Source organism: Ambystoma mexicanum, chromosome 9 (genome assembly GCF_040938575.1).
Source record: "Ambystoma mexicanum isolate Mex_15411 chromosome 9, UKY_AmexF1_1, whole genome shotgun sequence".
Lineage (NCBI taxonomy): Eukaryota > Metazoa > Chordata > Amphibia > Caudata > Ambystomatidae > Ambystoma > Ambystoma mexicanum.
Window position 1 is genome coordinate 802,715,339 of NC_090931.1, and position 21,906 is coordinate 802,737,244.

General features: G+C 45.4%; 1 protein-coding gene across 5 annotated transcripts in view; it reads left to right on the forward strand.

Annotated features, from left to right (window-relative positions):
- NCKAP1 (NCK associated protein 1) overlaps positions 1 to 21,906 on the forward strand; it is a 1,877,983-nt gene that overhangs the window by 256,397 nt on the left and 1,599,680 nt on the right. For all 5 annotated transcript variants that reach the window (XM_069615779.1, XM_069615776.1, XM_069615777.1 and 2 more), the window contains one exon: positions 947 to 1,089. In XM_069615779.1, the coding sequence (XP_069471880.1) occupies positions 947 to 1,089 (143 nt within the window). The remainder of the gene's footprint in view (positions 1 to 946; positions 1,090 to 21,906) is intronic.

Consider the following 21,906-nt stretch of genomic DNA (forward strand, 5'->3'; position numbering starts at 1 on the left):
GAGTTTGGTGGAATAGGCTGTAGAGGAGGCAATTGCTTTTACATGTTTTTGCATGTTGTGTTCAGCGTCCAGATAAACACCTAGTGTTTTGACATGGGCGGAGACCGGGATGGTGTTGCCATCGATGCAAAAGGAGGAGAAGGCAGGACTAAGGTGTTTTAGGCAGTGGTGGGAACCAACGATAAGGAGCTCTGTTTTTTTGTCATTCAGGCAGAGGTGGTGAGGGACAACAAATGAGTCGAAAGGTGGTCACCTCCCTTCTATACCTTAACTGTTGTATCACAAAAATGACAGGAGGATATTTATTAAAAAGTTATTCCTCAAGCTGGAACCTTAGTGATAACTAATTAGCCCTGTAGGTAAGTAACCTCATGCACAGTCGCCACCAGCCCTAGTGAGTGCTGGTGTGCCGACTACAAATGGGGTGTAGAGGTCCTCTCCCTCTCCGCTCTCACTACTTTCCTAATTTCCTGATTTATATAACTCTAATCCAAGTTTTGCTTTGTGAAGGATTCCATGTGCGTACCATATAATCTGATAAAGATGCAAAAGCTTTTAGAAAAAATCATCCTTTTGCCAGGCATAACTGCTCAGACAATGCAATGATGGGTAGGAACATAAAGGAATGTCGAATTTTGTGGACATTATTCAAGTGTTCTTTTGAAATGTCTGCTAGTGATAAGCACATGCTTTTTTAGGAGTGGAGTGTATTTTAGATCACATACTAAAGTCAGGAAATGTTCAATTGGAATTCAGTTTTTTCGAGAACTGATGGTGTGATAAAAAAAGAAATGCATATGGAATCAGATTTTTGCCTAGTATATGAAATGGGGAGTGGGTCTGTAGTGAATTTTGCCAGAGAAATCTTTGGCACAGTACGACTTTTTTCATGCATGTTCTTGTCCTTAACACAAAATAATGGTGATGTCCTTTTTTTTTTTTGTAGACTGTCAACTTTGATTTAACAAAGAACTACTTAGATTTGATGATAACATACACAACTCTTATGATCATGCTGTCTCGAATTGAAGAAAGGAAAGCCATCATAGGATTGTACAATTATGCCCATGACATGACACATGGATCAAGGTAAATCTTTTCATTTCAAATTGTAAAACTGAAAATCTTCTTAATTCTTAAGGTGCCATGTACAATTCGACTGCATATGCCCGAGTAATCAAGTTAAACTGATCATATTCGCTCACTCAGTAGGCTATCGGCTACACCAAGTGGTAATTGAAAAGGCAAACATAACTACTTGCAAATAGCACAGCATGCAATCTTGTTGTAAGCCTTGGTAAGACTTCTCTCCCTCATTCACATTTGGCAGCGAGCCCTGCTACACAGCAGTGCAAAGGGAAGATTATTTTTCAAAGGGAATTTAGAAATTAGGCTACGTGCACAAGTGTTTTGGTGCGCCAGCGCTTTCAAGTTTGTCTATTCCACCTTTGCACTATTGCAAATGTTGAAAAGTATACTGCTGGCTGACACACTATGCACATGTGTTTGGCCCGTTGCAAAACCTGTTTCAGTGAGTGACCTTTGGGTGGTTTAATTGTTTTCATACCATTGCTGATTGACCTAAGCAGAAACTAAGGGTACTTCTCCTCTCTCTAACATAGGGCGCTAGATGGAAACCAAACTGCCTATGTGCAAAAGTTTTTGCTGAGTGCAGGGTGATGTATGAGGATGGGCTAACTCTCAACCATGCATACGGGATTCATGGCTATGGCATTGGCAGTGAAGTGGTCAGGTCACTGGCCTCCGAATGAGAAGTTGTGAAAGATGGGGTCTAATCCAGCCTCTGCTAATGCCTTTTTGAAATGATATCTCCACAACCAGTGGTACTTTTTGATTACATAATTAAAGTGTTTATTAAATGTACACTGCACTTAATATTCAAATGGTTTCATAGACCATACAGTAAGAGGTTGCAGCTTATGTACACTTGAAACAGCAATTAGCCTTGTATCTTGGTTGGCTGTGGAGTTATATGCGCTTACTTGGTAGTTGTAGTTAACTACTGTGGAGTGCCACAAGGTTCCTCACTATCACCACTGTACTTCAACATATACCAGACTTCAGTAATCTGAATCTTCATGCTACAACTACGCAGATGACACTCAAATCATCTCCAAAATCGAAGACACCCAACCCGATCACTCAACCCTAATTGTGTGTACGTTTTTAACTGGATGAACGCCAACAACTTGAAAATCGACCCAGGAAAGACAGAAATCATGATTATATCCAAAAACCAAGAGAACACCTGCATCCCATGGCCAACGGAAATCAGAACACCACCAACACCATCTAATGTAGTAAAAAATCAGGGAGTCCTGATGGACAACACCCTAACCTGAGAACCTCAAATAAATGCAATAATCAGGAAATGCTTCTTCCTCCTTCACACGACAAGAAGAATCTTACCTTTCCTCTCCTTCACCCATAAAACACTCACAATCCTCCCTCTCATCATGTCAAGAATCGACTTTGCCAACAGCCTCTATCTTGGAATGCCAGAATACCTCCTGAAGAAACTACAACAGATCCAAAATACAGCAGCCAGACTGCTCCTCAAACTATCCGGAAGAGACTACATAACCCCAGCACTAAAAACACTGCATTGGCTCCCAGTCAAACATTGCATCACCTTCAAAACAATGTGCATAACACACAGGGCAATCGGGGGAACAAGGATCTAAATTCCTACAAAAGAAAATAACCATCTACAAGCCAACGAGAATCCTCAGATAAAGCAACGAAATCTGCCTGGAGCAAAATCCATACCTTAAGAAAAAACTTGGGGGCTCCACCTTCTCCCACTTAGCTGCAAAAACCTGCAACAACATCCCGAATGAAATAAGAAACACCAAAGACCACCTACAATTCAGAAAATTACTAAAAACCTGGCTCTTCAACATCACAAATTCAAACTGAAAAAACGAAACAATAGAACGGAAAACACAAAGAAAAGGAAGACAAAATCTAGGATGACCGGTATCATGTAGGTGGCTGGGGCTGAACTTGGCCAAGGTTACGAATGTGAGCGGATGCCATGTGTGAAAGGGTCTGTGAGTGTCGGACTGTCCCAGATCTGGGTCGAGACGCGGAGACGCTCGCGCACCCCACCGGGAGGGAATACGGAAGCTTAGCACCTCGCTTCCAGACAGCAATGCCAATTAACCAATCCAATTTCAGCCCTCTGCATACACCTCTCAAACTCCCACCACAAACCTACAACACAACAATCTGCACAAACTTCACTACACTGTAACAACAAAACAAACCTCACATACTCGCACAACAGCACACGACAACTAACGACCGGAAAACACTCCAAGCCCAGCCAATGGAGTAACCGCGCTAAGGCCACCAACAGAAAGAAGAAGTGTGTCCACGGGCTGTGGAACACTCGCGTCCCCTGCACACTCGGGATATTGCCAGTAGCAATCAGTAGTTCAAAAAAGTCTAAATCATGTTCTCTGGAATCTATTTCAATGTTCAATTTATAAATTGCTTGCAACACAATGGGAAGATAAGAGTACAACTAGATAAATACATAAGTAGCTGGCTAGTTCATCACTGAAAAGTGGTATACTCAAAAGATCATAGTCACTTAAATTCTTGTTTAATGTACTTGGTTAGTAATCCTCAAATCGCTTGATGGTTGATTTAAAAAAAAACAACATTTTATTAATGCATGCCAGTCTATATTCAACAATATTATCAGTTGTTGGTCATCATATAGTGCCATGTATTTAATCAAAGTATATACATTTTAAATACAGTAGAGGCCTAACTACTGTCTGGCTAGCTCAACGCGTTTCGGAAATAATATCCCTTCTTCAGGAGCTGAATATTCTCTATCATAAAACAGGGTTCTTTTTTCATAATTTCCTAGTTTCTCAATTGAAGTTCTTCTGGACACAGGGCACAATGTTTCCCTTGAAGCAGAAAAGATAGGGATATTTTTTTAGAACAATGTATCTCAAATTTTCATAGCAAAAGTTGCATATTTTAACCAAAGGTGACTCTACCTCTCATTGGTGCCCCTTTAGTGCATTTCTGGAAGGAGTATTCAATGTTGCGAAAATGGGGAATCACCGGAATCCGGCAAACATATTTTCAACCAAATTTGGGGAATGCTAAAAAAACACAAAGGTATATATACTAAATTAGTATGGTGTCATTAAAAAAACACACACTCTAGATGAGTCATTAGGGACTAGCAATAATCAATTATTTTTGTAAGTAATTTAGGCTCACGATTACCAGAGCTGTAAATAACATAATGTGGGAGTGTTATTCTACTCTCCACTTACCAATTGAATGGTATAAGGGTCCAATGTGCAGTAAGTAACTCCCGTGATGGTGAGTGGTCCGTTCTTCACAGGTAAGTGCAGGGCATGCAAGGCTTGGGTCATCCCCTGAAAGGACAGAGGGAGGTTCTGTCAGAGGGTGGTAGTGTCAGACCTATAAGGTATTGAAGTACAGCTGGACAAGTGGAGTATGCTGAATCAAAAAATGGTCCTGCGGCACTCCTTACCTCTCAGTAACATGTAGATTCTCCTGGCCGGCATCCGCTGGTGATGCCGCACGCGGGAGACCCGTTTTACAAATACGCGAGCGGCGGCGACACGCATCAGCGCGGTGACGTCAGATGTAAACATCTGTTTTCATCACGCGGCGCGCATCCCGCATCGCGTCACAGGCACCAAAAAGTGCCTGCTGGTGCGAGTATGGATGCACTAATTCTGCAATGTTTGGGGACTAGGTTTTCTAAATGGGGTAAGAACTTACATAGTGCTGAGTACCATATCACAATAGTGATTAGGGAGTGTCCTTTAGTGTGAATAATAATGGATGTGGTAAAGAGGTCATAATGGAGCAATTCCAAATGATGCATAATGCAAGTTTGTACACAATGGGCACCTCTGCTCACAATCTTCCCATGTTCATTTTAGCTAGTGTAGTGTTTTAACTATAGTCTGTATCACTATGGTATAGTTACAATTATCACGTGAGTAAAGTAAACTGAACTAGCTTGAGTCTGAGTATAATGTGACTAGTTAGATATGTTTACATACATATTCACAGGGCCACTTCTTCTGAACTTTTAGTCCGTACATCAGATTTCACAGTAAGGTCACATTAGGGAGTGTGTAGAATAAATTGAACAATGTCATAAAATCAGATTTTTCTGAGGAGTATGTACATACTGATTAACATTGATACAGGTGGAGTAATTCGACACAGATTGACCCATCGAAAAAGGTTCTCACATTTTTAGGCAAAAGCCGACAGTATGTAAAAGATCACATTCGTAGGTACTCGCTAACAATGAGCATGTATTCTGATAATATGGTAGTTCATATACATACTGGTTAACATTAAATAGAGGTGGAATAGTTCGACACTGATTGACCCATCGAAAGAGGTTCTCACATTTTTTAGGCAAAAAGTCGACAGTATGTAAAAAATCACATTCGTAGGTGCTCGCTAACAATGAGCATATATTCTTACAATATGGTAGTTCAGATATTAGATACTCAACTTCTTCCACTGGAAACGGGGGAGAAAAAGATAGGAGCACAGTATGATTCTAGTTTGTACATGTAAGGTAGACTGGTTACAGGAAGATAATACCAGCAGGTGTTCTCAACCTTGGAGGAGACATTCTCTATATTTATGAGCTACATTTGTGCCTAAGATTTACATATACCATCACAGGTAGAACTGACATCAATGAGTTACACTATTTATAAATATAGAGAATGTCTCCTCCAAGGTTGAGAACACCTGCTGGTATTATCTTCCTGTAACCAGTCTACCTTACATGTACAAACTAGAATCATACTGTGCTCCTATCTTTTTCTCCCCCGTTTCCAGTGGAAGAAGTTGAGTATCTAATATCTGAACTACCATATTGTAAGAATATATGCTCATTGTTAGCGAGCACCTACGAATGTGATTTTTTACATACTGTCGACTTTTTGCCTAAAAAATGTGAGAACCTCTTTCGATGGGTCAATCAGTGTCGAACTATTCCACCTCTATTTAATGTTAACCAGTATGTATATGAACTACCATATTATCAGAATACATGCTCATTGTTAGCGAGTACCTACGAATGTGATCTTTTACATACTGTCGGCTTTTGCCTAAAAATGTGAGAACCTTTTTCGATGGGTCAATCTGTGTCGAATTACTCCACCTGTATCAATGTTAATCAGTATGTACATACTCCTCAGAAAAATCTGATTTTATGAGATTGTTCAATTTATTCTACACACTCCCTAATGTGACCTTACTGTGAAATCTGATGTACGGACTAAAAGTTCAGAAGAAGTGGCCCTGTGAATATGTATGTAAACATATCTAACTAGTCACATTATACTCGGACTCAAGCTAGTTCAGTTTACTTTACCCACGTGATAATTGTAACTATACCATAGTGATACAGACTATAGTTCAGACAATACACTAGCTAAAATGAATATGGGAAGATTGTGAGCAGAGGTGCCCCTTGTGTACAAACTTGCATTATGATCATTTGGAATTGCTCCATTATGACCTCTTTACCACATCCATTATTATTCACACTAAAGGACACTCCCTATTCACTATTGTGACACGGTACTCAGCACTATGTAAGTTCTTACCCCATTTCGAAAACCTAGTCCCCAAACATTGCAGAATTAGTGCGTCCATACTCGCACCGGCAGGCACTTTTTGGTGTCTGTGACGCGATGCGGGATGCACGCCGCGTGATGACGTCAGATGTTTACATCTGACGTCACCGTGCTGACGCGTGTCGCCGCCGCTCGCGTATTTGTAAAACGTCTCCCGCGTCCGGCATCACCAGCGGATGCCGGACACGAGAATCTACTTGTTACTGAGAGGTAAGGAGTCCCGCAGGACCATTTTTTGATTCAGCATACTCCATTTGTCCAGCTGTACTTCAGTACCTTATAGGTCTGACACTACCACCCTCTGACAGAACCTCCCTCTGTTCTTTCAGGGGATGACCCAAGCCTTGCATGCCCTGCACTTACCTGTGAAGAACGGACCACTCACCATCACGGGAGTTACTTACTGCACATTGGACACTTATGCCATTCAATTGGTAAGTGGAGAGTAGAATAACACTCCCACATTATGTTATGTTATTTACAGCTCCGGTAATAGTGAGCCTAAATTATTTACAAAAATAATTGATTATTGCTAGTCCCTAGTGACTCATCTAGAGTGTTTTTTTTTTTTTTTTTAATGACACCATACTAATTTAGTATTATACCTTTGTGGTTTTTTTAGCATTCCCCAAATTTGGTTGAAAATCTGTTTGCCGGATTCCGGTGATTCCCCATTTTTGCAACATTGAATACTCCTTCCAGAAATACACTAAAGGGGCACCAATGAGAGGTAGAGTCACCTTTGGTTTAAATATGCAACTTTTGCTATGAAAATTTGAGATACATTGTTCTAAAAAAATATCCCTATCTTTTCTGCTTCAAGGGAAACATTGTGTCCGGAAGAACTTCAATTGAGAAACTAGGAAATTATGAAAAAGGAACCCTGTTTTATGATAATAGAGAATATTCAGCTGCTGAAGAAGGGGTATTATTTCTCGAAACGCGTTGAGCTAGCCGGACAGTAGTTAGGCGTCTACTGTATTTAAAATGTATATACTTTTTGATTAAATACATGGCACTATATGATGACCAACAACTGATAATATTGTTGAATATAGACTGGCATGCATTAATAACATTTTGTTTTTTTTTTAAATCAACCATCAAGCGATTTGAGGATTACTAACCAAGTACATTAAACAAGAATTTAAGTGACTATGATCTTTTGAGTATACCACTTTTCAGTGATGAACTAGCCAGCTACTTATGTATTTATCTAGTTGTACTCTTATTAAATTGAACATTGAAATAGATCCCAGAGAACATAATTTAGACTTTTTTGAACTACTGATTGCCACTGGCAATATCCCGAGTGTGCAGGGGACGCGAGTGTTCCACAGCCTGTGGACACTTTTCTTTTTTGTTATGTACCACTACCTAGTGTAAAGGCAGTGTTTTTCTCCTCTGCACCTCACTAAATCCCGATCAGCATCATAAGCATTTCCTGGTTAACTTGGGTGTGCATACTGTGTTCATCTTTTCTTTGTGCATAAGGCCACCAACAGCACATCACTGCTCTCTTGCACTTTTCCAGCTTTTCCCACTAACTCACCCCCCCTTCCTTTTTTTTCAGAGCCGCCAGGGGACCATTCCGGTGGTGATAGTGCACAGTACAAATATCCTTTAACATCAAAATCCCTGCATCTATCCCAGTCCCCAAACATTTCCCATGTGCTGAAAATGTCAACCCTGGTACCACTCTTTTATCTCCCAATGCATCCTAATGTAGTTCCTGGCCACCGTTCTTTGTTTTCTATTTCAGGACTCCTTTTCCTACAATGCAACAGCGAGCAGTCAATAAAACCCAGCCCAGCAACAAGCAACACCTGGAAAGCAGCAATACATGTAGACTGTCAAGCAGCATCTTGTCCCAACAACTTCTTGCACCCCAGAGAAGCAGCAAACTTGCCATAAGAACAGAAAATGTTATTTCCAACTACACAGCATGACAGAAAACTAGCAGGAAAACCCTTAGACTGTGATTTAAACCTTGCTGGAAAAGGGAGAGGGGCTTATCGTTTTTTTTAAAGCCGCTCTTTGGGAAAGACTGGCACCGATTGATGCAAGGTGTCATGTGAGTGTTGCAGCCAGTGGCAAGGGGGAGAAAGGCACTGAACCACCAGTCCCATAGTAAACACAAGCAGCAGGAAAGGCAGAGTGTAAGGGTTAGGTCACAGGAAGAGCTGAAGGTGGGGCGAAAGACCAGGTGGAGGACGGACAGCGGAGCGCAGTGTTGGAGAGTTGGTGGCAGAGTTTAGCAACATGTCCTGCTCTCCAAACCCAGGACTTCCTCAGTATGTTGGGGTGGTGGACCTCCTGCAAGGGCCCGGTACCTGCCCAGCTCACTCTCTCCCACCATTCACTTCTGCAGGCAAAAACCGCACCGCAACGTTGAGCGATGATGTGCACTATCGCAGCCAGCTCTCTGTGGCCAACCGTGACTCTCCTCTGAGGCATATGTCGGCCTGTTGCACAGCACCCCCACCCCTTGCTGGGCTTCCATAGAGTCCCACGAATCTGCCCTCGACTGTTCGGGGGAGCCGCATGCTGTCAGGGCAAGATCTCCTACCAGCTCTCTGCAGTGGGAAAAGGACCCCTACTGGGCCTGCAGGCCTTCCCAGTGCTAGCTTGAAAGACTCAATGAGCGGTTTCCTCATGTGGCCTCCTAATGCCTACCGCCCAGGCTGCAGATCACCATATCTCAGCAGTTAGCAAAGCAGGAATATGCAGACTTCACACTGTGCTGCCCCAGGCCCCCTACAGCATATCTGGCCACACTGCGACTCCTGGGTGGGGGCATCAACGGGGACTCTGGTCCCGAAAACCCCAGGGTCCAGGAGTGACGCAGCCATGCTGCTAGCATTAACGCACCCCCTGGTTGCCTCCCAAAACCTTTTTTAAAAATGTCTTTTGCCCATAAAATCCTCTGTGGATTTCCCAAGGATCTAACACGAAGTATACGAAAATTGGATATTTGCATAGGTTGGACTACTACTTGGCTCAAAATGGCTAGCCTGCTGGTGGACATACAAGGACTCTGAAGAATCACTGCGTCTCCTGTGGCTACGTTCTTCCATAGCTGCTCATCTGCCCATGTGATCTCCTGCTACCATTGCTCACTTCTGTGGAATCAGAGCTGAAATTGATCTTTCTCAATTCTACATTGGAGCAACTCTGCTTCTCAGAGCGTGTGACTATTGGAATGTTGCTTGCACTGGGAGCACTAAATGTGCAAACCTTGTCCTAAACTCTCATTTATGGACCGCTGAGAAACATGCTGTACAGATGTTAGACCAGGTGCCCTGAGAGGAATAAGCCGGAGCTTACCTCACCCAAAGCTAAAAAACGACAAAGCTGTAGGGGAGGAAGTGTTGTGCTTGTGCAGGGTGAACTGCAATTGCTCATGTGACCCTTCTTTGAACTACGAGTTCAATCACCTTGAAAAAACCATTACAACAAATAAAAAAAATTAAACCCATCCCAGATAATTTGTAAAAAAAATAAAAAGGGCCAGGCATAGGTCAGTTTAAGAGAGGTGGAAGTAAGATGGAAAAAAGACTTCTAAACGAGGGAAGAGGAAGGGGGTGGATGGGCGAAGGATATTGGGTGGGGACAGGTGGAACCACCAAATCAGAAGAAAAAAACTGCATATTCATGAAAGAAAAAAATAAGAATAGGTTTGATTGTGCATATTTTTGTGGGGGAAAAAACAAATCCCAGGAAGAGTCAAGATGGCAGACTAGGAACAGCTCGGTCTCTGTGCTCTGTGACGCTGGTACATAGTGCTGTAGAACTTTCCTAGCCAACGCTACAGAGCAGAGTGGAGAGTTTGTTTTGGGGTCTTGCTGAGCTGCCTGGCACATTATTTGTGTGGTGTTTCCTGGTATGATGAGGGACCAGTGGAGATATTCACTAGCTGTCATTGAGTGACCCACTGCTGACGCAGCGACGCCAACGACTGAGGCAATTGCTCATCTGCCCTCTCTTGCACTTTGGGGATACCTACTATTGCTACTCGCTGTGAGAGTGCTTCAGTGAGGTTGCAATAGTAAAGGGATGGCTGTCTGGGTGGTGCACACCTGTCTGAGTGTGGAGTTGACTTTGTAAGCTGTAGGGCTGTCCTTTCTCTCCCTGCCACACCACAGAGGTAGACGGTAGTTGAGTGCTGAAGACCTGCATTGACCATGGCCCAGTGGAGCAACATATGCATACTTATTTTTGACTCTGACCAGGGTGCATAGGGCTGCCATACGAGTGGGGCTGCTTTGCTGCTTGTAAACAATTTACCAGCTCATATGTTTATGGAATAGTGGTCCTGTAAGGTGCCCCATTCCCTGCTTCAGTTGCACTATTACCAGTTGATGTCATTGCCCGTAGCCCCTACTCAACGCCACATAAGTGTCGATGCTGCAGAACTTTTCCATACAAGTGTACACATAAGTACCTGGATATTAAAAACTGGGTGCACTGTCAGATGACTGGGGGAGGTAGGAAACCTCAGTGGAGAGCATTTTAGCTCCAAATGTTGCATTCCTGAATTCTCAACTGGGCATAAAGGAAAGAAGGTGCACTCTCCGGAACATCCCACAGACACCCTGAATGTCTGCAGAGGAAAGTACGTTCAATGCAGACTTAAAGCAGCTGAATATGGATGGTACCAAAAGCATTGCCAACAAAATTGATTCGTTGGCAGCGTCTTTGAAACAAACCCAACAAGATGTGGACAAACAAAGACAGAGCTACACAGATTAAACAAAGTGTCTCTAATCCAAATGATTGCACTGCGAGGCATACTAAAGATAACCGCTATATACAGGAGGTGAAAGAGGAAGCAGCGAAGCTGTGTGATTTGGAGGACCGATTCCTAAGGAGTAATGGGCATCTTTTAGGCTTGCCAGAGGCACTGAGCAGGGCAAAATCAAATAGTTCATGCAAAAATGTATTCCATCTTGATTTGACAAAAGGATGAACTTTGAGATTTGCAGATTGACTGAACACACCGTTCTCCCACTTTAAAGCCACTGCTGCCGGCTATCATTTCTCGACTAGCAGCATCATTTTAGATTAACTGCAGCGAGGCAACATGGGACTATGCATTTCAATTGCTCCAAAATCTCGTTTCACCCGGAGTTCAGCTTTGAGACACAGAGGCAGTGTTAATCATTTGATGAAGTGAAGAAGATACTGAGAATTAAGAATATCCCATATGTGCTTCTCCTACCTGCTCCGCATAAAGAAGTTTGAATACCACTGATTTAATGCATAATTGCACCTGATTGTATTTAAATGTTAAAGGTATAAATGGTGTGGTGAAGAGTCAGAATAATTTCATATGCCCGATCTAGAAAGGTATTAGTACTTATGTTTAAAAGAAACCCATCTCACAGTGATTGAGTCTCATAAACTAGCTTGCAGCTGGTTTGGGCAAGTAATTAGCTTTTCATTCTCATCTTTGGCTAGACATGAGTCGTATGGATTTTACGTTGGAGTAGTGGATTCATAATTTACTAAATGAATGCTGCTTCAGTGGACATAGGCACCTAATATTGATGAATCATTCTTTTTCAACTTAATTGCATAAATAATCAAATCATACCTACCGGGATTGTGAAATGGTATGATATTGTAATTATAGTCTTGATGGCCATTCAGACATGTCAAGGGCCATGAGTTAGTCTTTGGGCACGGCTTTACTACAACACATGGATGTCTTGGGCCTAGAAGTATGGTGATTCTATCACCCTAGAAACCAGAATTATTTGTTTTGTAGTTGAGTGCCTCATTAATGTTATAAGATTAATGTCCTAATAGGCTGGATAACCTACAATGCTTTCATGAACCCAGTTACTTAGACGGCAAGCCATCAGACACAAACCCCTTTTACATGATTTGAGGGTCTGAAGAGAGCTTCACCCATGCCCATTTGAAGGCTTTCTTTTTTGAGGGCTTTATCAGATATGCTGAAACAATCTGGAATGAGAGAATAACTTTTTTTTTTTTACTTTTCTTTATTGGCATGGTGAGAGAACAGACAATCAACACACTGTACAGCATAGCAAAAGTGACAGGTATATACATAGTAGTGCAATACATGGGAATGTTAGGTAGATATCGGTGGGGCCATTGCCCATCTCCAAGCGGCACAGCAGTGGATTAGATTACATCACCAGGAGGAGGGGAGGACAATAGTTCTAGGTCGTCCTTTAAATATGTACAAAATTCTGTCCACACATTCCTGGGGCGCGAGGCCAGTGGGAGGGTATTGCTATAGTCCTCCTCGCACGATTGAGTCCAGGTGAGGGCCCTCATCCACATCTCAAACGAGGGGGGGGGATCGGCGCTTCCAACATTGTAATATGCATTTTTTGGCTATTATGGTGGCGACATTGAGAAACCTAGCCCTTTTCCTTAATTCTGGGCTATCCCACAGGCCGAACAGTACAGCTAGGGGTTCCGCGGGGATACGGGACGCTGTAATGTCTGAGAGAGCATCGATTATGGCCTTCAAGTATGGGCCCAGTGCGTCACAGGACCAGAACATGTGTGTATGATCTGCAGCAGGAGAACCGCACTTAGGGCAGGAGCGGGCCTGGGTGTGTGCAAACCTGTCCAGTCTTTGAGGTGTGTAATATAGTCTGTTAAGGAGCTTATATTGCATACACCTATGCCTGGCATTTAGAGAGGTGGATCGGGGGGGTGTGCACATTTTCCCCCACATTGTGTCCGTGATGGGGAGGCCCAACTCCTCACTCCAGGTATCTCGCGCCTTGATTGGCACGTCTGTGGGTTCGGCCATCAATAGTTTGTACAGCGCGGATACTATCCCCATAGCACCAGCCGAGTTGGATATATACTGGATCTGAGGTGAGTCTGGAGGCTCATCTGGGTATAAGGGCCACCAGGCGCGGAACGCCGCTCTCAGCCTGTAGTATTGTAGCAGTTCCAATGCAGTACCTAGGTGTCCGGGGCGCCACGTCTGCAGAGTGATAAACTTCCCGTCGGGGTAAAAGTCGGTCAGAGCTCGATAGCCTAGATCATGCCAGTGTTTCATCAAAAGCTTATCATGTTTGGGGCTGAGGCCCGGGAACTGCCAGATGGGCAGCCATTTGTAGTACGGGTGGTGATCGGGTTGTATCTGCAAGATATATTTCCAGGCCCTAGCAGTGGCCGCCACAGGGTCTGCCGGGGCATCGGCATGATATGTATGATGGAGGATTAGGGAGAGGGTGTTAACGCTTCACATGCGGGGAGGGGTCGGAGAACGTGTATCAGTGTGTGGCGTGTTGGGCCTGCGCAGCTGTCCAATATTTGGCAAAATAGGGGGCGGTGAAGCCCCCGTTACCATAGGGAAGAGTCATGTGTTTCCATTTCTTGCGAACCGCGCCCGAGTGCCACAGAAATTGGGCACACGCAGCGTGTAGATTCTTGAAATATCGTTTTCCGGCCCAGATCGGCACATTTGCAAAGACGTAGAGAAATTTAGGGACCATAATCATTTTGATTAGAGATAGTCTACCCGACAAAGAGAGTGGGAGACTGCGCCATTTCAACATTTGAGCCTCGGCAAGCTGCGCCACAGCTGCATAATTGTCAGCCAACAGTGAATCTTTAGTGAGGGACACCTGCACTCCAAGGTACCTGATGCCTCCCGGTGACCATCGAAGGGGGAATTTGCAGGACGGTTGTGTAGTGGAAGGGGTGAGCGGGAAGATTTCGGATTTGGAATAATTTATGGTGAAGCCCGAGAAAGTGCCAATTTTGGTTATGTCTCTTAATATCGGATATAGGTGGGCAGCCAATATATAGGAGCACGTCGTCGGCGTGTAGGGAAATGATCTCGGGAGTATCACGGAGACGTATACCTTTGCGCGTATGTTTGTCCCTTACGTTATCAGAGTATCGGAGAAAACGGCAGCCTTGGCGGGTACCTCTGTGGAGAGCAAAGGGGGCCGAGGCTCTGGAGTTGACCAGGACTCTGGCAGCGGGGTTTGTGTAGAGGAGTTTGATGTACGACCTCATGTGTGGGCCAATTCCCATTTTGTGGAGCACCGCCCACATGTATTGCCAGGACACCATATCAAATGCCTTCTGGGCATCGAGGGTGACTGCCACGGCCTGTGCGTTGGGGTCAATCCTAGCCAGAACATTGAACAGGCGACGGATATTTAGGGCGGTAGATCTGCCGGGCACGAAGCCACTTTGGTCGGGGTGGACTAGGTGGGGCATAATGGCGAGAAACCTATTGGCAATGATCTTGGCGAATATTTTAGTGTCAGTGTTGATTAGAGAAAGGGGCCTATAAGACCCACATTCGTCTAATGGTTTGCCTGGCTTGGGTAGTACAGTTATAAGCGCCTCACGCATGGATGGGGGTAGGATGTTTGACTCTAGGGATTCGTTCCACACCTCCAGGAGTCTGGGTGCCAGAATGGCTACATGCTCCCGATAGAACTCCAAGGTGAGGCCATCGGGGCCCGGCGCTTTGCCCCTGGGGCAGTTCGAGATGACTGTGGTTATTTCATCAAGGGTGATGGGGGCCTCAAGGAGGTCACTGGTCGCGCGGGAGAGGAGGGTCATGGGGATCTGATCTAATAGGGCGTCGATGTCTTGCAGGCTGTGTTCTTGCTGTGGGCCGTATAGGGTCGTGTAGAATGTGGTGAATGTCCCGAGGATTTCCTGGTCGGACCAGCACATGGTGCCTCGTGTGTCTTTGACGCAGTCGATGCGATTCCTGCCCCCCTCAGTACGAACCAGTCTGGACAGTGTTCGACCCGGCCTATCCCCCTCACCATACCTCCTGGCTGCCACAGGGCGGGCGAGGTACCGAACCTCTCTCAGGGCGTGGGACTCGAATGTTTCTAATTCCGCTCTAATCTATGCCAGCGCAGCCGGGGAAGGGGAGGAGGCATATGCCCTCTCTAGCCCTTTTAATTTCGTTTCTGACTGTTGCAAGCTATTTTTTATGGCCTTGAGTACCCCAGCCTCTCTAGATATGCACATCCCTCTGATGAAGACCTTGAATGCCTCCGAGCGCACTCCATCAGAGGTGCCATGCCTGGTGTTGCTCTCGAAGAAGGTGTTGATATCAGCTAAGATATCGCCTTTAAAGACTGTCTAGCAGGGCCTCCTACTTAAATCTCCAAGAGGAGCGGGGGGGGCTGGTCGTGTCGCAGTGTTATCTGGAGTGTTACCGGTGAATGGTCCGATAGTGTGCGCGGTAGTATCTTGGTCTCCATGACCCTGCCCATCATGCAACTCGATATGAGGAACAGGTCGATCCTGGAGAGGCTATCTTGTACCGATGAGTAGAAAGTGTACTCCCTAACTTGTGGGTTGAGAGCTCTCCATGCATCCCTAAGATCCAGTGTGTTGATATGGGCGTGTAGCCTGTGGGCTGCGCGTGACGGGGCTCTACGGGCCCGTCCCAGATCTATCCAGGTCTTTGTCGAGGATCAAATTCATGTCCCCGCCCCAGATGATGGGAATCCCAATGTATTTCAGAAGCGTGGTGGTGATGGCGTCAAAGAACTCAGGGGCATCAAAGTTGGGGGCATATGTGTTCACTAGGATGCATTCCATATTGGCGAGTGAGCAATGGAGGATCACATATCTACCCTCAGAGTCAATATGGCTGGAGCGCAGGGAAAACTGGACTGATTTATGGATTAGGGTTAGGACCCCCCTGGATTGGGTGGAGTACTTCGTGTAGAATCTGTTGTTGACCCACGTGGGGGCGAGACATGCTGCTAGGCGCCCGAGAGCGTGGGTCTCTTGGAGGAAGAGGATTTTGGTGCCATGTCGCCGGGCATAGGCAGTTATCCTGCGGGCCTTAGTGAAATTGCTTAGGCCGCGAACATTCCATGTGACAATGTTTAAGGCCCTACCAATATATTATGGAACATCCCAGTAGTAGTATTCATAAGGGTTGTCCCTCATGCACCTGCTGTGTGCACAGCAGCGTTCAGTGAAGGTCATACGTCTCTCAGCCATGTTTTTAACTGTTAACACAAACCCCAATTACACCACCCCCACCCTCACTGCCCAACCCAAACATGCAGTGCAGCTCCCCCACCCCAAAACACACCAGATGCCCCCATGGGCTCGCTCCGACCGGGAACCAAAGGTCGGAGGACCAGATCCAACGTGGATAGGGCCACATCCTAGCCCAGCAGGGGCCAGTCAATAGGAAGAACCAAATGAAAGTGAAAGCAAACATTGCAACTGCAACGGGGGGCGCTAGTGCCGTGCGGCCGGCATGCATGGCTTGATGTGGGGCAGCAAACGCTGTCCCGAGTGTATTGTTGCGGTAAAACGGGTATCGTCGACGGCCTCCGAGAACCAGAGAAGACGCTCTGGCAAGATGACATCGCGAGAAAGAGCAGGGCACAGGGATAGCTCCAGGGGGCAGGTGAAGGAGAAGTCAAAGAAGCAGTGCTGGAGCTAGCCCGTGGCCCGCATACACATGGCAAGAGGCCGCCGTTATTGAGTGGACATGGTGGGGTTGCTATCAACACATCCAAAAGTCACGGATCCGTGGACACTTTGAGAACATCGTAGGCTGTGTAGTCTATGGCGTGTGGCCGGCTCGCAGCCCGGGGAGAGGCATATGTAATTCAATAAACTTCACTGCTTCGTCAGGGACAGTGAAGAAGATCTTACTGTCATGGGTAATGTCGTGCCGGGAACAGGATGGCATAGGGGACGTTGCGCTCCCTGAGCAGTTTTTTGACGCCTAGGAACTGGCGCCTTTCCTGCTGCACCGCCAGCAAGAAGTCCGGGAAGATTCTAACCGTATGGGCTTCAAAACGCAGGTCCCCCTTTTCCCGCGACAGACGGAGGATGAGATCTCTGTCGCGGTAGTTGAGAATCTTGGCGATAATGGGTCTGGGGATGTCGCCGGGTCTGGGCCGTGGAGCCAGGGCCCGGTGAGCCCGCTCGACCGTGAAATACGGAGAGAGAGCAGGGTCGTCCAGCATGTCCTTGAGGAGTTTCTCCACTGCGTCTTCCATCCGCCCCTTGAGGGCATTTTCGGGGATCCCAATAATGCACAAGTTGTTCCTACGGGAGCGCGACTCCAGATCGTCACACTTTGCCTTGACTCCTTTCATGTCCCGCGTTAGGGAGGCCACAGTGTCCTGGAGTGCGGTGATGCTATCTTCTTTCCCGGAAATCCTATTTTCGGCCTCGGTGATCCTCGGTCCTGCCTGGTCCACTCGAGCCTTAAGCGAGGCAACGTTAGCGTTGATGTCGTCTAATTTTTCATGGGAGGAGGCAATGTTTTTAGCCATGGATTCCATTAGTAGGGTGAGGTCAGGGGCCTCGGCCGCACGGTGCTGGGGTAAATCTGGCTCGTCTTGTAGCGATGACGTGCTGGCTGGGTCATCTCGAGGGGCCGCTTTAGTGTATTTGTCCATTGTGCCTCCTTGGGCCCCCGCCTTATTTCTGCTAGGCATTGTCGTTGTGGTGGGCACGGTTGCAGTGAGGGCCCGCTTATGGGTAGGATGGAGAGCTGGGCTGGGCCAGGACCAGCAGGCTCAAACGCAGTGTCCTTCGGTGGCGGTAAGCGGTTAGAGGCAGGTGGGGGACTGCCGTGGATAGCAGAGGGTCAGCGGTGGAGCGGCAAGGCTGTGATGGCGAGTGATCGCGGCCCCCTTATGTGTACAGGTTGTGTGGGGGTACCAGCGGGATCTTTCTCAGGGGGCCGCGGGCAGAGGCGGCGATACTGTCAGCGGAAAGGTGGGCAGGCAGTACGATGAGGGCTGCTTCTTTATGGCAGTACAGGCCAGTAGTGTCGCAGATAGTGGGCAGAGGTCTCGACGCCCACCGCTCTATCCCCTGCTCACCTGGTTCGCTGTAGCGGGACGGACGATGGGATCCTCCGTGTTGTCGGCGCCGGGGGGGGTCGTGATGATCACTGACGCAGCAGGTGGCATCCACGGTGTGGCAGCGTCCGCAGCAGGACCCCCAGGCATTCGCCGCGATTTCACAGAGCGGCGGGCAGCGGTAGCGGGGAGGAGACCCAGGAGACAGGCAGGCCAGGCGGGAGGGCTGGATGTTAAGCAAACCCCGGGGCCGGATGGTTTGCTGGGCCCAAATCTGACAGGGCTGCCAGCCAGGTCCCAGGTGGGCCGAACGAGACCAAAAATCGCACAAAATGTCCAGTGCAGTGGCAGATGCAACTCGGCCAGCTTATAGTCCTTCACAACATCGGGAACCGCAGATGGGAGCAGATGAGTGCTGAGGCCGCACGGAGCTGAAAGGCTAGGCAGCCATCTTGGCTGCTCCACAGCTCCACCCTCGAGAACAGCATTTTCTGCTAATAATGAAGCTATGCCAGGTAATCGGCCCACCCTATCAGTCTTTCAAGGTCAACATAAGTGGAATCTGCATATCCACCTGTTATGGTGCTAGGAGAGCACTTAAAATAAGAACATTAGACCAGTAGGTTCAGCAAATTGGAAAACTATTTGATTGGTAGGGTGAAACTGAGGGAACAGCTGATGGCTTTTAAAAGCAGATCTTTACAATACCTATGAGGAGTTGAGTAAACATGATTATAAAGCCTGTTTAGCCAGACAGCATGAAGTAGTAAACAAAGCAGGTTGCACCTTGGCGTGGCTAGTGAATAGGGAAAATGGACCCAAGTATATCCTTTAACTGGACAATGCTGTAGGTGAATTGGTGTGAGATCCTATTAAACTTAACCAAGTATTCACTTCATATTACACACCACTTTGTTTTCGGCACAGGTGATGGAATTGCTGGATGAAGCTTCTGTCCCAACATTAGATACAAACAACATTGCAATGCTAGATCAGCTGATGCAGATTTTTGATATTGAGTGGGAATTAAGCAAAGTAAATGGAGGCAAGACTGCAGGCAGTGACTGCTTGCCTGCTGATATTTATCAGACGTAGATACGTCTGTTCGCCCCTACACTCTTCGCCGTTTATAATGTAGCCTTTGAAAGGAATATATACTGGAGAGCATTAGAGAAGCCATTATCATTATAGCATTAAAACCCGAAAAAGACGCTAATAAATGCGATTCTTACAGGCACCTATCGATGATCAACATAGATAATAACATTTGGGATCTAGTCGTGTGTAGCATTAGGAATACGTTTGCAGATTATTTTTGGTAATAGAGGTCATGATGCATACATGTAGCCAATGCCAATAATTGCATTTGATGCACACACAGCTTTTGACTGCATTAATTGTATGAGGCACTAAATGGTTTGGCATTCAAGGGTCCTTTTTCCAATATGGTTCACTCTGTTGTACACTGACCCAATAGCCAGAGTCAAAACAAATAAGGAAAATTCATCTGGTTGGAAAATAAGTTGTTAAATAAGACATGGATGCCCCCTTTCATCGCTTATATTTTTTCTTATATAGTCCCATGGTGTACCTTATTAGAAATTCCAAAAAATTGGGTTTTAGATAGGACTCCAAGCGAATGTTGGATCATTATATGCTAATGATATTTTGTTGCATGTAAAGAACCCTATAATACGCTTTCCCTCTATTCCGAGCAAATTGAAGAATGTGGCCTTGTCTCAAGATTAAGCATAAGTTGGTCTAAATCAGAACTATATCCTATCTCTGTGGGTTCCATGACTAATTAAAGTATTCTCCCTGTACAAATGTTGCCTGTTCCCTTTCGTTACCTGGGAATTAAAGTGAGTGCAAATATGGAAGAGTATACAGGGAAAAAGTTGACTATCTCTTACATAGTTTGAGACTGATTTAGCTAGATGGCTGAAATGCATTATGTCATTGGGTCGTATTTCCTTATCCCAACTGAGTGCTATCCTGAGCTCTGTCTTTCAAGCCATTCCTTTGATAATTTCCAGCAAGGTCTTTGAAGAAACTGAATGGATTTACTTTCCAGTTATGTTGGGGTATAGGCTCACCTAAGATTAGTTTGGCCACATTGAAGATGCCATTCTTAAATGGGAGGGCTAAGTGCCACAGACTTTAAGACGAACTAAAAGGCTGCACATTTACAGTAAGTTATTCCCTGGTTGGATTCATGAAAAAGAGATGGGTAAGTAAGCTAATGGCAGATCCAATGTCCCGTATATCAGGTGGCAAGCTACTAGCCGGCCATAAAGTCTCTCGCCACCTCAATTCCATTCATACAGCACACCATTTCTTACCAATGGCTAGTGGTGAGTGCACATTTTACACCCTGCCTAATACAACTCCTGAATGTCCCCCTTTTAAGTAAGGGAATGGGAAAAACACTACCAGTGCACATTTCTATGCTCCCAAATGTTTGTTAGGGCGGCAACAGCTCCATATTTCTGAGAAATGTACCACCAAATTTTTCCTTTTAGGAATAATATATTTTTCTAACCAACTACCTCTACTGTGAGAGGTGATGGTTAAGATGCAGTGTGATTCTTAAACATTGGGACACTTTTACGAGGATGGTAGGTTCATTTCTGATCAGCTTTTGCCAGAAATGCTCAAAATTGTTTTTAGAAAATGCAAAAAGGATTGCAGAGCTCTAATGCGCCTGATCTGGTTTCCCACAAGATCCCAAAAATTCATATTGTAAATGGAACTATCTTGTGAATGGGGAAAATGTATTTTAACACTATTCAAGGTCTGTTTTATTCTTAATCAGAATGCATTAGTGAGGCAATGAGGCAAATTGGGAAAGTATTTGGGTGGGCCTTTTTAGGATGCAGAGTGAGCTTGGATGTGTATTCATGCGAAAAAACAGTATCCAGAAATACGAGTTTCAAGGTAAATGATTTATAATGTCTGAAGAAAACCTATATGACCGCATCTACAATTCACAAGTTCGACCAGAATGTGTCTAGAGCATGCCCTAAACGCGATTTTTTTGGCGATTTTTTGCACATGCGGTGGCCCTGCACTTAAGCACTTAAGCACATGCATTTTGAGTAGAGGTTCTGAAATGCCTGACACGATTTACTCAATCTACATTGATCACTGCTATGAAACTTTGTTTACTAGGTTTAATCCCTATTAGGAAGTGGGGTAATTAACGGCAAGTGTATTTGCATTGGTTTAGTCTTGGCAAAAAGGTAAATAGCTTTGCAGTGGAAATCCAATCGTGAGCTGAAGATTATTAGATGGTCCGCTGATATGAAAAAGTGGGCAGAGCAGAACGGGATCTACGTGTTCGTAATAAAAAAGATTTGAACGTTGAACAAGCATGCTGCATTTTCGAC